The 15,116-nt window shown below is 45.8% G+C and overlaps 1 protein-coding gene across 1 annotated transcript; it reads left to right on the forward strand.

Moving 5' to 3' along the window:
• The first annotated feature begins 28 nt into the window (after window positions 1-28).
• Window positions 29-10,523, forward strand: LOC309383774 (uncharacterized protein). Its single transcript, XM_081936648.1, has 6 exons — window positions 29-135; window positions 2,252-2,858; window positions 4,836-4,956; window positions 5,247-5,329; window positions 7,123-7,249; window positions 8,313-10,523. Exons 2-6 carry the CDS (start codon window positions 2,472-2,474, stop codon window positions 9,581-9,583), a joined length of 1,989 nt encoding a protein of 662 aa, XP_081792774.1. The 5' UTR covers window positions 29-135; window positions 2,252-2,471; the 3' UTR covers window positions 9,584-10,523.
• Window positions 10,524-15,116: the final 4,593 nt, after the last annotated feature.

Below are 15,116 nucleotides of genomic sequence, written 5' to 3' on the forward strand. Positions count from 1 at the left end.
GGCGAGCTGGCTAGAAAGGCCAAGAGGAAGGAAAGAGAAGGGGAAACCAGCTATTTCCTATCCTGTGTCTTGTCTTGCCCCTCCTTCTTACCTCCCCCCCCCCTGGGCAAAGGGGTCTTTGTCTTGGTATGCCTGGTGAGTTCCTGCCTGGGAGGGGAGGGAGGCTACATGGGATGACGGTGTCAGGTGAAGGCAGTAGGGAGGGGGCCAGCTATGGAGAGCCCACACCTGCGGAGGGATGGAGACCCAAGGTGGGGAGGGAGGAGGGAACTGTTGGAGGATTCAGAGAGGTCCAAAAGACCACCCTCTCCCAGACATCTGGCGCTCTTGGTCTCGAGTCCACCGCCCACCCACCACCTTTTAAAATGAAATGCAATCCGTGGAGGAGGAAAGTTTAACTCAAGCTCGAGTCCCTTCCTGTGGAGTTGGTCCACGGTGTTAAGCATCTGGGGGTGCAGACAATGAACAATCCGACTTGGTGTTTTCATACGTTATGTTCTGACCCAGCTTCCCAAACACAACAAACCCTCTGCAGAGAACTCAAAAAATTCCTTTATTAGGAGTGCCGGCAGTAAAAAGTTTCTCTCTCAGGCTAACAAGTCCTGCTGGCCGGAAGATAAATAGTTATCTGCCACATCTATTCATCTCCGCCTCTTGCCTTTTATCCCCAGAGCCAGGGTGGGGCTTCGCTAGCATCGGTGGCTCTTCCTTCCCCAGGATCGGCCCATGGATTTCCACTGCTCTCCTCTCCTCTGCTGTCTGCGCATCTGTGCATCAGGCACTGGACCCAGCTGTTCCTCCTCTTCCTCATCATCCACTTCCAAACCTGGGGGCTGTTGGCTCTCCATCTGAGGGCTGATGGACAGGCCAGGCTCCACCTCTTTCTCTCTCTCTGCCAGCTCCATTCCCTCTTCCCCCTCGGAGCTCTCAGGTTGCCCTGATGCTGACCCTGACTTCCACACTCCTCCTCTGATTTGGCTGCTGGAGGGGCCTAACACGTTATCTTTAGCAAGTGTGCTGCAATCTTGGGACGCAGCAACGGTCATAAATATGAATCAGTTGCCAAGCATCTGAATTTTGATCATGTGACCTGGGGGAATGCCGCAACAGTTGTAAGTGTGGGAAAATGATCATAAAGTCACTTTTTTCATGCCGTTGCAACTTTGAATGGCCACTAAAGGAACAGTTGTAAATCAAGCCTGTATAACACTTGAAATGCCTAAAAAAAGAAAAAAATGTAACTCTCACTGGTATGTGTGTATGTATGTATACATACATACATACATACACACACACATACCAGTGATATATAGTGTCACAACCCCTGGTATGCCCAAATATGGGAGGGAGCATATTGCTTCCCTTTTTCTGTCTTTCGGCTCATCCTAGGAGCCATCCAGGCAGAAAACCATTTTTTTAATGTTGCCTTTGTTACATTTGTGTTGCATTTGTGCTGATAAATAAATAAAGGGAGACTAGTATAGATCTATTTCAAGCTATTTAGCTCTCATCAGCTAGCCATACCCTTACCAGGTTCGATTCCCAGTAAGGGTATGGCTAGCTGATGAGAGCTAAATAGCTTGAAATAGATCTATACTAGTCTCCCTTTGTTTATTTATCAGCACAAATGCAACACACACACACACAAACACACACACACACACATATACGTATATACATACATATATACATACATACACATATATACACATACATACATACATATAAATAAATAAAAGGACAAGGGCTCTGATCGGAGTGCTTCTCAATCAAATTAATTCAGCCTTCTCTAGGCTGATACCCTCCAGATGGGCAGTATTTCCATTGACAATTTGCAACAGCCAACTTGCCACCACCAACTTTCCACGGCCATCTCACCACACGGCAGCTCGCTGCGGGACAAGAGTTACATATCATAACAAAGAAATGGTGGAATAGAATTATGAAAGAAAGGATGCAAAAAGAGGGACAGAATGAGCTATGAATGGCAAAAAGTAAAATATTTTTTTATTTATTTTAAATAATTAAATACAATTGTTCCTCAGAGTTACCCCATGGCAAGTTGGCCGTGGTGACTTATCCAGCGACTGATCCAGTTGGCCATGGCGAGTTGCCTGCAAAAAGTTGGCTGTGGCAAGTTGTCCTGTTCCCTTTCCATTTTCCTAGGTATTCTGAGATCTGCAGTTCAGCACATCTGGGAAGCCCCAAGTTGGGGAAAGTAGGCTTATGGCTTTGTTCTCTATTGTTACAGGTGTGACCATCTCTACGGTACTTGCTCTTTGAGGTCTAAAGTTTCTCTACCAGAAGATGCCACAGTTATCAGCTGGCATGGCTTACCAGATCCTTTACCGCTTTGAGAATGTGCTACACCTTGGCTTTTTGTAGCTTCACACCCTGTTTCCTTTAAGAAGAAGTTTCAGAGATTTGCACACCCCTGCTCCTGATGGGATCTACCCTGGAACAATTAAAAAATGGAGCAAAATCTGGCTGGACCAGAAGCAGGAAGGAACTCTGATGGTCTCCAGGTGGTGCTGGGGGCTGCTAAGACGATGCCAGGGGAGTCCGACCACATGGGGGATGCCCGATGCCTTCACTTCCGGCACTTCCGCTACCCAGAGATCTGGGGACCCCGAGAGGTGTTCAACCAGCTCCGCGACCTTTGCTTCCTGTGGCTCCAACCTGAGCATCGTACAAAGAATCAGATTCTAGATTTGGTGATCCTGGAGCAGTTCCTCGCTGTCCTTCCTCCAGAGATGGAGAGCTGGCTTCGAGAATGTGGGCCGGAAACCAGTTCTCAGGCAGTGGCCCTGGCCGAAGGATTCCTGATGAGTAAGGCTGAAGAAAAGGAAGAGCAGCAAGTGAGTATCCTGGTCCAGGTATTCCTCGACTTATGACCACAGTGTGAGCTCAGGATTTCCGTCGCTAAGCAAGACAGCTGTTAATTGAGTTTTCCAACCTTTTCCAACTTGTCTCGCCACAGTTGTTAACTGAATCACTGCAATTGTTTTTAATAACAGTTTTATTAATTTATGATTAATAAATTAATAAAAAATGTTATAATTATTAATTTAATAAAATTATATGGGAGACATGATAGCAGTATTCCGATATCTCAGGGGCTGCCACAAAGAAGAGGGAGTCAAGCTATTCTCCAAAGCAGGGCAAGAAGCAATGAGGGCAGGATAAGAAGCAATGAATGGAAACTAATCAAGGAGAGAAGCAACTTAGAACTGAGGAGAAATTTCCTGACAGTCAGAACTATTAATCAGTGGAACAGCTTGCCTCCAGAAGTTGTAGATGCTCCAACACTGGAAGTCTTTAAGATGTTGGATAATCATCCAACTTTCCTGCCTAACCATTGGGTTGGACTAGAAAACCTCCAAGGTCCCTTCAAACTACGATATTCTATTCTATTCTATTCTATTCTATTCTATTCTATTCTATTCTATTCTATTCGATTCGATTCGATTCGATTCGATTCTATTCTATTCTATTCTATTCTAAATAAAAAGTGTGGAGAAGAAGGGGGGAAAAGCAAGAAAAGGCATTGCCTTCTAACTCTCTTAGGGTAATAACATCAAACCACAATTTTTTAGTTTTACATAGTACTTTAAACTAGCCATTTCGATGACACCATATCTATCTAATCGGTGAAGCCCCAAATCAAAGTTTCATTTTTTTCTACCTCGAACACGAAGTCCAGAAACGGTTTCCAGGTAGAAACAAAAATAATTGTGTTTTTTTCTTTAATCAAAGCAGTCAATTTAGCCATCTCTGCTAACTCCATCAACTTTTGCAGCCATTTGTCCATTGTCGGGATCAAAGTGCCTTCCATTTCTGAACGTACATCACTGCAATTGTGAAGTTGGCAATATGGTTGTTAAGTGACTCTGGCTTCGCCACTGATTTCGCTTATCAGCAGGTTGCAAAAGAGACACTACAAGTGTCATAAATATGAGTCAGTGGCCAAGCAGCTGAATCACGTGATCATATGGATGTTGAAACGGTCATAAGTGTGAAAACTGGCCACAAATCACTTTTTTTCAGTGCTGTTGTAACTTTGTACGGTCACTAAACAAACGGTTGTAAGTCGAAGATTATCTGTAGTTGCAAGGAGCAAGGAACCACAATCCTGAGGAAAACGTGCTCCATTGCAGGTAGTCATCAAGTTACGATCACAATTGAGCCCAAAATTTACTCTGATAAGTGAAACGTTTGCTAAGTGAGTTTTGTCCCTTGATCCCTTGTTGTTTGATCTCTCTTGCCATGTTAAGTGAATCACTGCAATTGTTAGTAACACCGTTGTTAAGTGACTCTGGCTTCCCGATTGGCAATTTCCGCAGGACATTGCAACTGCCGTAAATACGAACCAATTGCCAAGCATCTGAATTTTTTATCATGTGATCATGGGGATGCTGCAATGGCTGTAAGTGTGGGAAAATATACATAAATCACTTTTTGGGAGGTGGCGCAATGGTTAGAATGCAGTACTGCAGGCTACTTCAGCTGACTGCTAGCTGCAGTTCGGTAGTTCAATCCTGACCAACTCAAGGTTGACTCAGCCTTCCATCCTTCCAAGATGGGTAAAATGAGGACCCAGATTGTTGGGGGCAAGAGGCTGGCTTTGTAAACCGCTTAGAGAGGGCTGTGGAGCACTGTGAAGCGGTACATAAGTGCTATTGCTATTGCTATTTTGGTGCTGTTGTAGCTTCCAATGGTTGTAAGTTGAAGGCTATCTGTAGTTGCAAGGAGCAAACCACCACAATCTTTAGAAAAGCACCGTGATCCCTTATGGTCCCTTTCTCACCTGGGAACTTTCTACTCTTCTTTTCCAGGGTCAGAAAAATTTTCCAGACTTGGCCAATGAGATGGAGAAAGCTCCTTCAAGCATCAGACCCAGAACATTTTTCAGGTGGATTGTGGAGGAGGAGCCTGAGCAGGTTGTTTCTTGTCAAGGTAAGGCCTTCCTTGACAGATTTCTCCTTCATATCCCTTTCTCACCTCTATTTGAAATCTGGCAAGATTTTTTTTTTGGGGGGCGGGGGGTAATTTGCAGTCTTTTACAGTTGCCTTGTTTCATCAGAGACAATGGCTTATTTTTTTATTAACTGTATTTATAAACCCTTCGAGTCCCACAGGCAGTATACAATAATCCAACAAATAGATCAAAATCCATATTAAAAAACCCCCAAAAAATTGAAGAAAAAAAGAAAGCCAAAATAAATCCCTTTTGTGTCCCCTCACAGGTGAAGGAATGACACCTGTGATCCAGTCGTGGTGGCCCCCGTATGGAAATGGAATAGAAACAGCTCATGAAGAATCACGTCAGGTATGAGAAGGACTCTTGAATAGATAAGCAAGGGCTTTGAAGTCTCCACCCTCTCTATAGTTTAGTAGGACCAGTTACTATTATCCAGACTGGATTACGAGAGGCTCATCTGGGTTTGGATCAGGGGTGGGTTCCTGTCAGTTCTAACCTCTTCTATAGAAGAGGTTCCACAAATCTACAGGGCCGTTTAGAACCGGTTCCAGCTCCCTCCCCCCGCCCATCCGCACATCATCAAGATGAAGAGCGAGAGGAGGAATTCTGAGAGTTGAAGTCCACAAGTCTTAAAGCTGTCAAGTTTGAACACCTTTGGGGTTTTTTTTCCTAAAGGGTTAGGGGTGCAAAGGTCTTGTAACTTGACAGCTTTAAGACTTGCTTGCTTCAAATGCCAGAGTTCCTGAGCCAACATTTTGGTTACTAAGCAAGAGCGTTGTTAAGTGAGTTTCAACACATTTTACAAGTTGGCCACGCCCACCTAGTCACATGGCCGGCAAGCCACTCCCATTCAGTCACATGGCTGGCAAGCTACTCCCACAAAGCAGGCCACACCTACAGAAGAGGTTCTAAAACCCACCACTGGTTTGGGTGCTTGAACTGCAGACAGTTGGGTCATTTGCATTCTTTGAGAGAGTCATTGAGGCCACCTGGAGGTTTATCTTTGTCATCATGGTCGCCTTAGCAGCGCAAATGAGGGTGGAGCCTTGTTGGAACTGTACTGTGTTGTAGACTGGAGATAGATGATCTACAATCAGAGGTGGATTTCCCATAATTTTACCACTGGTTCGCCGTGCACCGAAAATGTGAGTGTGCGCATGTGCGCCTTCCACATTTGCTTGTGGCCTTCTGCGCATGTGATTTGCTCACGCGTGTGGCTTTCACGCATGCATGCGGCTTAGAAAATGGGGGTAAATAGAACGGCATAGTGCCGGGGCTGGTGGGTGGGCAGGTCCACCTGCAAGTCACCACTACTGGTTCGTCTGAACCGGTCCGAACCGGCTGAATGCTACCACTGTCTACAACACAGTCTTTCAACAGTTCCAAGAAGGCTCCACCCCCATTTGCACTACTCAGATGACCCAGTTACATCGGACATATTGAGTCCCACGCCCCAAAGGTGACAACTACAAAGATCCTGCTTCTTCTTTACGCTGATGATGCTGTTCTCCTTTCATTGTCAAGGCCAGGACCGAAAAGATTACTTTCTGCATTTGGGTCTTACTGTGCCGAAAACCATTTGGCTATTAACTATGATAAATCAAAAGTACTAGTGTTTACCAGAGCCCGGAAATTGTATAACTGGAATATCAGTGGTAATGCTGTTAAGCAGGTTTTCCATTTTAAGTATCTAGGTATTCAATTTCCGAACACTGGTGCCTGGACTAGACATCGAACCCAGGGGCTGAACTCGGCCTCCTGTAGTCACCAGCAGATTTTAAGATTCTTTTATACCCAGGGTGGCCAGTTCATTCCTTATTATTATTATTATTACTCAGGTGACCCTGATGACACAGGTAAGCCTCCAGGTGGCCTCAATGACTCTCTAAAAGAATGCAAATGACCCAACTGTCTGCTAGGAGTGTCAATCCTTCCATTCCTCACCACCCAGTCAAAGTTTTCAGTCTTGGATGAGAAGCGAAACGTCTTCAAAGAAAAACCGGAAAGTCCAGTCGCTTCTTGAAAAAAGCACCTTTGGGACAACCATGGCCTGGATGATTGGGAAGCTCCATAGACTCGTTATCCTCCTGCTCTGGAAATAAGTTTTAAAAGAATTCACGTCCTTCCCTTTGGTCCTTCAGGATCTGGTGACTTTTGAAGATGTGGCAGTCTACTTCACCGATGAGGAGTGGGCGTTGCTGGATCCAGACCAACGAGCCCTCCACGTGGAAGTGATGGAGGAGAACTGTGGACATTTGGCTTTTCTGGGTAAGTTGTGTTTCTCGAGGGCCCTTGAGGGAGCAAATGGATGAGGCCAAAAGGCCTACTTCTTTTTCCAGGACTTGTTCTAGTCTTAGGAATCTTTTCACCAGAGATCCCAACATTCAGCAGCATCTGTGGATGGAGGGAGATGGGTGGCTGGTTTTGTAAGAGAGTCAGTTTGATCAAAGCATCATTGCCTTGCAAACTCATCCCTTCATATGAATGAGGTCACTTGCTCATGTAACGTCATGCTGCTGCATTCCTCATTCCAACAAAAGTGGCCAGATCCCACAGACCCCCACATATGATATCTGGAATTACGCTAGGAAGCATGTGAAATGAGCCCCCAACACTTTAAAACTGCATACTCTTCATCCTAGCTTGAGCATTGCTTCTCATTGTTTGTCAACTTTTAAGGATGAATCAGAATAGAACTGGAAGGGACCTTGGAGGTCTTCTAGTCCAGCCCCCTGGCTGAAGCAGGAGATCCTATCATTTCAGACAAGCGACTGTTCAGCCTCTTCTTAAAAACCTCCAGTGATAAAGCACCCAAAACTTCTGGAGGCAAGCTGTTCTATTGGTTAATCGTCCTCATTGTTGGGAGGCTTTTCCTTAGTTCTAGATTATCTGTCTCCTTGATTGGTTTCCATCCATTGTTTCTTGTCCTGCCTTCTGGTGCTTTGGAAAATAAATGGACCCACCTCTTCTTTGTGGCAGCCCCTCAAATACTGGAATACTGCTATCCCCCACCTGGTCTTTCTTTTCTCTGGACTAGCCAAACCCAAATCCTGCAACTGTTCTTCGTATGTTTTAGTCTCCAGGCCCTTAATCATCTCCGTTGCTTTTCTTTGCACTTTTTCCAAAGTCTCAACATCTTTTTTGTAATGTGGTGGGCGAAACTGGATGTTGTATTCCAGGTGGGGGTCTTCTTACTTTACAAAGGGGTACTAATATTCTGATTTTGATGTGTGGACTTCAACTGCCAGGATTATCCAAATGTGAAGGTGACGGTTATTGTTGCATGATGACACTCCATCCCCTTTTTAACACCTTTCTCTCTTTGTTCCAGCCGGGGACAGCTGGAAGGCCGAAGCAGAGGAAGAAGTCAATGGGCTGTTTTTAGAGAAGGCTGTGGATAAGGAAGAGGAAAAGCAGAGCCGGAAAGTGGAAGAGAAAAAAAAGAGGACAACTCCATCCCCTGTTTTTCGGGATGCTGCCGCCTGTAAATTCCCAGTTCTAGAAACCAAATGCAACAGGAAAAGGAGCAGCCAGTGCCTGGCGTGCGGGGAAAGCTTCAGCTGCAAGTTGAGCCTCAATGCGCATTTGAAAACCCACAAAGAGGAGAAAGCCTTTAAGTGTCCTGACTGTGGGAAAAGCTTCTCCCAGAGGAAAGGCCTGATAAGGCACGAGAGGATTCACACGGGGGAGAAGCCCTACGCCTGCCTGGAATGTGGGAAGAGCTTCTGTCAGAGCGCGGCCCTCATCACCCACCAGCGCATTCACACTGGGGAGAAACCGTACACTTGCCTGGAGTGCGGAAAGAGTTTCTGCCAGAAGACCACACTGGTCCGCCACCAGCGAATCCACACGGGCGAGAAGCCCTACTCGTGCAGGGAGTGCGGGAAAAGTTTCAGCCATCGGTCGCAACTGACATCCCACCTGAGAGTCCACACGGGGGAGAAACCATACAAATGTTCGGAATGCGGGAAGAGTTTCAGCCAGAACACAAACCTGACGTTGCACCAACGAACTCACACTGGGGAGAAACCCTTCCGGTGCCTGGAGTGCGGGAGGAGTTTTAGCCACAGCTCGACTCTAATGGCCCATCAGAGAACTCACACAGGAGAGAAGCCGTTCACCTGCTTGGACTGCGGGCAGAGTTTTGCCCAAAACGCCAGCCTTATTTTCCATCAAAGAACCCACACGGGGGAAAAACCCTACACGTGTCCAGACTGTGGTAAAAGTTTTAGCACCAGCACCAGCCTGACTTCGCACCGCCGGATTCACACGGGCGAGAAGCCCTATGTGTGTGCCGAGTGCGGGAAGAGCTTCTGTACGAGTACGAATCTTGTCACCCATCAAAGGATCCATACGGGGGAAAAGCCATTCAAATGTTCCGAGTGTGGGGAGAACTTCCGTAAAAAAGCCCATCTTCTGCGCCACCACCTCACGCACACCGGGGAGAAGCCGTACAAATGCGTGGAGTGCGGGAAGAGCTTTAGCGAGAAAAGGAACCTTAATTCACATCAAAGGATCCACTCGGCATATTGGAGTGAGGATCCTCCTCGCAGCAGTGGTTGGGGGCTGCCTTCTCTAAATTCAGATTGTCCTCCCATTTGACAAGATGCTGGTTCTTTCCAGAGCCATTTGCACCACAAATCTAATCCAGAAGGAAATTTGGAGTGTTCTGCACTCCACTTCTCAGTGAACAGATGACAGGATGCAGGGTGGGTGGGGCAGCTCCCCCCCCACCCTAGCTTAATTGTTATGCTTGCACCTCAGCCCACCTGGTACACCCACAGGGTGGGCAGGGCTTAACTAGGGCTTATATTAGGCGCAGGCAGGAAAATCGGGCTAGAGCTTGGTTTTGGGGTATATTCGGGGAAACATGGTAGAATGCCAGTTTATATGTAAAATAACAAAATAGGCTTACGTTTCTGTTTTGGGTAATGGATCATGTGAATTGCTCTTTGTTCTTATCCATTTGGCCAGTGAAGGTTCCTCAAAATACACTAACAGTAGAAGAAAAAAATAGAGTACAATACACTCAAATCCAGGCAGTCCTCAACTTACAACTATTCGTTTAGTGACCATTCAAAGTTACGATGGCACTAAAAAATGTGATTTATCAGTCCTCAGGCTTAGTGACCCTGACGGGTCCCCCTGCCACATGGTCAAAATTTAGGAGCTTGGCAACTGCCTGTATAGTACTCACCAAGGTTTACAGCAGAGTTCCCCAAATTTTCCAGGTTGGCAGCCCAGAGTGGGGAGAGAGGGGATGATTTGTGGGAGAGGGAGGCAAACACCTGTAGCTTGCGCAAGTGGGGCTGTGAATGCACACGTGGGTAGTGCTGCAAGCACCCGCAACGACGCTTGTGCAAGTGGGGGTGTGAGCACCCGTGATGATGTTTATGCAAGTGGCACCACAGCGTTAACGATGATGCTTGTGAGGGTGGGGCTGTGAGTGTCCGCAACGATTCTTGCGCAAGTGGGACTACGAGTACCTGCAATGCTAGCGGCGACCCGCATGCAAAGGGGCTTCAACGTTCCTGTGCGAGTAGGGCCGTGTGTGCCCGCAATGCTGTTTGTGCAAACGGGGCCACAAATGCCTGTGATGAGGGTTGCACGAGTGGGGCTATGAGTACCCATGATGCTCATGGTGACACTCGTGTGAATGGGCTACGAGTGCCAGTGTGAGTGAGGCTGCCTGTGCCAGCAATGACACTTGCGTGAGTGGAGCTATAAGCGCCCCTGACGAGGGCATGAGTGGGACTGTGAGTATCCACGATACTTGCGGTGACGCTCACACGAATGGACTGTGGGTGCCTGTGCAAGAAGGACCGCATGTGCCCGTAATAACTCTTGTACGAATGGGGCCACGAGCGCCTGCAATGATGCTTGTGCATGAATGGGGCCGTGAGCACCCACAACGACAGTTACGCAAATGGGGAGACTACCTGCAATGATGCTTGTGAGTGGGGTTGCGAGGCCGGCTAGGAGCACTTGTCACAATGCTCATGTAAGTGGGGCTACGAGCTCCCGCGATGTTTGCAACGATACTCATCTGAGTGGGGCAGTGGTGGGTTTCAAATTTTTTTAGAACCTCTTCTGTAGGTGTGGCCTGTTTTGTGGGAGTGGTTTGCTGGCCATGTGACCGGGTGGGAGTGGCTTGCCAGCCATGTAACGGTGGGGGTGGCCAACTTGTAAAATGTGGTGAAACTCACTTAACAACGCTCTTGCTTAGTAACCAAAATGTTGGCTCAGAAACTCTGGCATTTGAAGCGCAAGTCTTAAAGCTGTCAAGTTACAAGACCCTTGCACCCCTAACCCTTTAGGAAAAAAACCCAGGGGTGTTCAAACTTGACAGCTTTAAGACTTGTGGACTTCAATTCCCAGAATTCCTCCTCTCGCTCTTCATCTTCATTCAGCGGGGGGAGGGAGCTGGAACCGGTTCTAAACGGCACTGTAGATTTGTGGAACCTCTTCTATAGAAGAGGTTAGAACTGGGAGGAACCCACCTCTGGAGTGGGGCCATACCTGCAGACACATGTGCTTGCACCAGCCAGCTACTCATGTAACCTGATGACTAGTATGGTCATTTCGAAAAATCCTTTCTTAGCAGGCACTTAGAAGCCAAGAGGAACATATGTGTCAAATTTCAAGTTTGTAGACTTTACGGTCCTGGAGATTTTGTGATGAGTGGGTGATATTTGGCTTTTATATATATATATATAGATTTATCCCTAGTAATTTAGCTTTTAAATAGGCGAAAGATGTATTGAAAAATCTCATAACGGAGACAGGAAAGTCTTGACGGAAGGCTGTCTGCCATTCAGGTGAATATGATACCACTGTCTCTACCCCGCCCCCCCACTGCCAGAACTAGACTAAAATCTATGAATCAATATCTATTCATCTTGAAAGTGAGATGCCATCTCTGGAACCTAAAACTTGTGTGTTGAAATTAGAGCAACCCTAGAACAAAAATGGAAATAGGCAATTCTTCCTTGGAGATTTCCAGTTTCATTATTTTGGGACCATGAATGCTCAGTGAGAAGAGCTTTAGTTTTTCCTTTTTAAATGATTTTTTTCTTTGCTAGCCTTCCTCTTGAGCAGCTGGCCAATTCCCAAATATGGATCCTTAAAACATTATTAGCGTAAAATAATTCCAAGTTTAAATGAGTACAAAAATCATTTCAAGACCTCTATTAAACTTTATGCTGAGTTTTTTAGTCGAGAAGGGGTGTCAATTGCTTCTATCTATCTATCTATCTATCTATCTATCTATCTATCTATCTATCTATCTATCTATCTATCTATCTATCTATCTATCTATCTATCTATCTATCATCTATCTATCTCTATCTATCTATCTATCTATCTATCTATCTATCTATCTATCTATCTATCTATCTATCTATCTATCTATCCATCTATCATCTATCTATTTATCTATCATCTAAAAACGGCTCTCTCTCTCTCTCTGTGTGTGTGTGTGTGTGTGTGTGTATGTGTGTATGTTCCAGCATAACTCTGGAACGCCTCGAGCAATTTCAACAAAACTTGGTACACAGATGACTTACTCTCTGGAAAAAAATATTGTGGGGGTAAGACACCCCTAAGGCCCCTCGAGGTGTGTGTTCTGTTAAGATACAGCCTGTTGTGCCTTAAAATGGCTTCTGCTGTACTGCGTAAAATGGCTTCTACTGTATAGCACAGTGGAGTTGCCATGGTAACGGCATCACAATACTCCACAAGGGGGCTCTCTCTGGTAAGGGAGAAAATCTAACATTAGAAATTACGTTTGGCCTGGACATTTCCCCCCTATAAATAAATACCTGGGCAACGCCGGGTTATCAGCTAATTTGATATACAAATGCTGAGAGGAAGTGTATTACATTGAAACAAACCAATTTGTAAGTTCTTATGTGGTCAGAACAGTATAATAATACCCCACAGTGGAAGTGTTAATCTCTGGTATTAAAGTATCCAAACCATGTGCCCTATATCAAATATCTAGGATGAGTGGAAAGTCCATGTAACATTTAAAAAGGGTGTGCAATTAGTTTTACCAAGAGGTTGAAGGAAGCTTCCCCCTCCCTCCTAGAAAGAAATATTTTGGTAAATATTAAAAAGGCAAAATATTATATTTCCCTAAAGGAGAAATGGAGAAACATGCTCTTGGAGACAGAAAGCAACCTCCAAGTCTTTCTTAAGAGCCTTGGGAGATGCTAAGGCCAGCTTTTAGAAATGCAGATTTGGTAATCCATTCAAGACAGGATATTTTGAAACTGTAAAGCAGAATGGTAGGATTAGAAGCAGTCATCACCCAAGATCCATTAGAGGGAAAAGCCATTAAGCCACAATAGGAATTACCCAATACCCTTTCAGAACACAAGCATCTTCACTGTATCATCCCCAGCAAACTTCCACCAAACCTGGGAGCTCAGACAATAGAGCCGGCTATAACCCCTACATAACCACTACGACAGCCAATAGAATACACGTTCTTGCACAGGAACAGGAAGCTCAAATACAAAGCCCAGAGAAGGTATAAAAGCCACCCACTTTCAACTCCATGTGTTCAGCTGAATCAGAGAACCATGTGCTTGGTGGTTCTGCTTCACCATTAAACCATCTTTCCAATCAGCCTCCATGTTTCCAGTGTCTTTCTCCTCGCTTGGAACTGAACCAGATGGATATTTCTTCCCGTAGGGTCACATGAGAAACTAGCAGTGTTGCGGATGGTCATTCTTTCTTTCTCTCTTCCTCCCTCCCTATCCCCCCCCTCTCTCACACTCACACCTGCCACAAGCTGGATAGCAGGGATAGTGAAAATACATATAGCCCACGGGGTGTAAAATGAACTATCAGTTTCTGGCGTGTGCATGTACAGTAGCCAGCTAGCCTTCCGGTTACTGGCGCACATGCGCATGTGACAATCAGGTGGCTGGCACGCACGTTCACGCCAGAAAATGGAAGACCAGCTCTTCGTTTCCGGCACTGCTGCATGCATGAAGGCCAGCTGATCACCGTGCGCACATGCCCGCCAGAAGCCCGGAAGAGGAAAGGGTGACGGTGCATGTACCAGGCGACATGGCTCCGCATGTCACTTTGGGCATGTGTGCCATAGGTTCGCCATCACAGGTCTAAGCAATACTGAGGAAAATCATTTCCTATTTGTGATAACAAACTAACAAGAGTTGGAAGGGACCTTGTGTCAACTCAAAGTTGCCATAGTGAGGAAAGGGGTGGGAGGGAGCGCATTCCACGTATACCTTCGGCTAGAGTCAGATCTCAGATGACTACAGCAGGCTTGTGAGGGGGTGTCTCGTTGGAGAATGTGATTTATGACACAGACTGAGGAGGGAAGGAACAGGGGTAAAGTTCAACCATAATTCATATGAGGATGCATATGAGGATCTGACTGCATTAGGGTACTGCTGAAATGGTGTTCCTAATAAATGACTAGTTTTCTTTTGAAATTTGGCTCAAGGCTCATGAATGAATTGGGGCATTTTTTGGAAATTCGATACCTTGGAGATCTAGTTCAACCCTTTGCTCAACAGAAGATCCTATATCATTCCAAACAAATGGCTGCCTAATTTCTTCTTAAAAACCTCCAGTGATGGAACCCCAGTGGTGAAATTCAATTTTTTTACTACCGGTTCTGTGGGCGTGGCTTGGCAGCGTGGCTTAATGGGCCAGGTGGGGAAGGGGTACTGCAAAATCTCCATTCCCACCCCACTCTGGGGCCAGCCAGAGGTGGCATTTGCCGGTTCTCCGAACTACTCAAAATTTCCGCTACCGGTTCTCTGAATTACTCAAAATTTCCGCTGCCAGTTCTCTGAACTATTCAAAATTTCCGCTACCAGTTCTCCAGAACCTGTCAGAACCTGCTGGATTTCACCTCAGTGGAACTCCCATAACTTCTGAAGGCTACCTGTTCCATGGACAACAAATCCTATCGTTAAATAATCTCTTTTCAAGTATCTGAAGAGGGCCATCATATCTACCCGACTTCTGAAGAATAAACACACCAAGTTCCTTTTGCTTTCTTTCTTAAGGGAACCAACCATATGTCCAGTTCTCCTGGTGAACTTTATTCTCCACCTCTGAATGTGATGTTATGTATCCACATTATATGAGGATT

The sequence above is a fragment of the Natrix helvetica genome (genome assembly GCF_964273705.1).
Source record: "Natrix helvetica genome assembly, chromosome: 1".
NCBI classification, from domain to species: Eukaryota; Metazoa; Chordata; class Lepidosauria; order Squamata; family Natricidae; genus Natrix; species Natrix helvetica.

Coding starts and splice junctions, on each gene's coding strand:
- LOC309383774 (XM_081936648.1), top strand. CDS start 2,472: ATGGAGCAAAATCTGGCTGGACCAGAAGCAGGAAGGAACTCTGATGGT. Junction 4,957..5,246: donor GCAGGTTGTTTCTTGTCAAG/GTAAGGCCTTCC, acceptor GTCCCCTCACAG/GTGAAGGAATGACACCTGTG. Junction 5,330..7,122: donor CTCATGAAGAATCACGTCAG/GTATGAGAAGGA, acceptor TTGGTCCTTCAG/GATCTGGTGACTTTTGAAGA.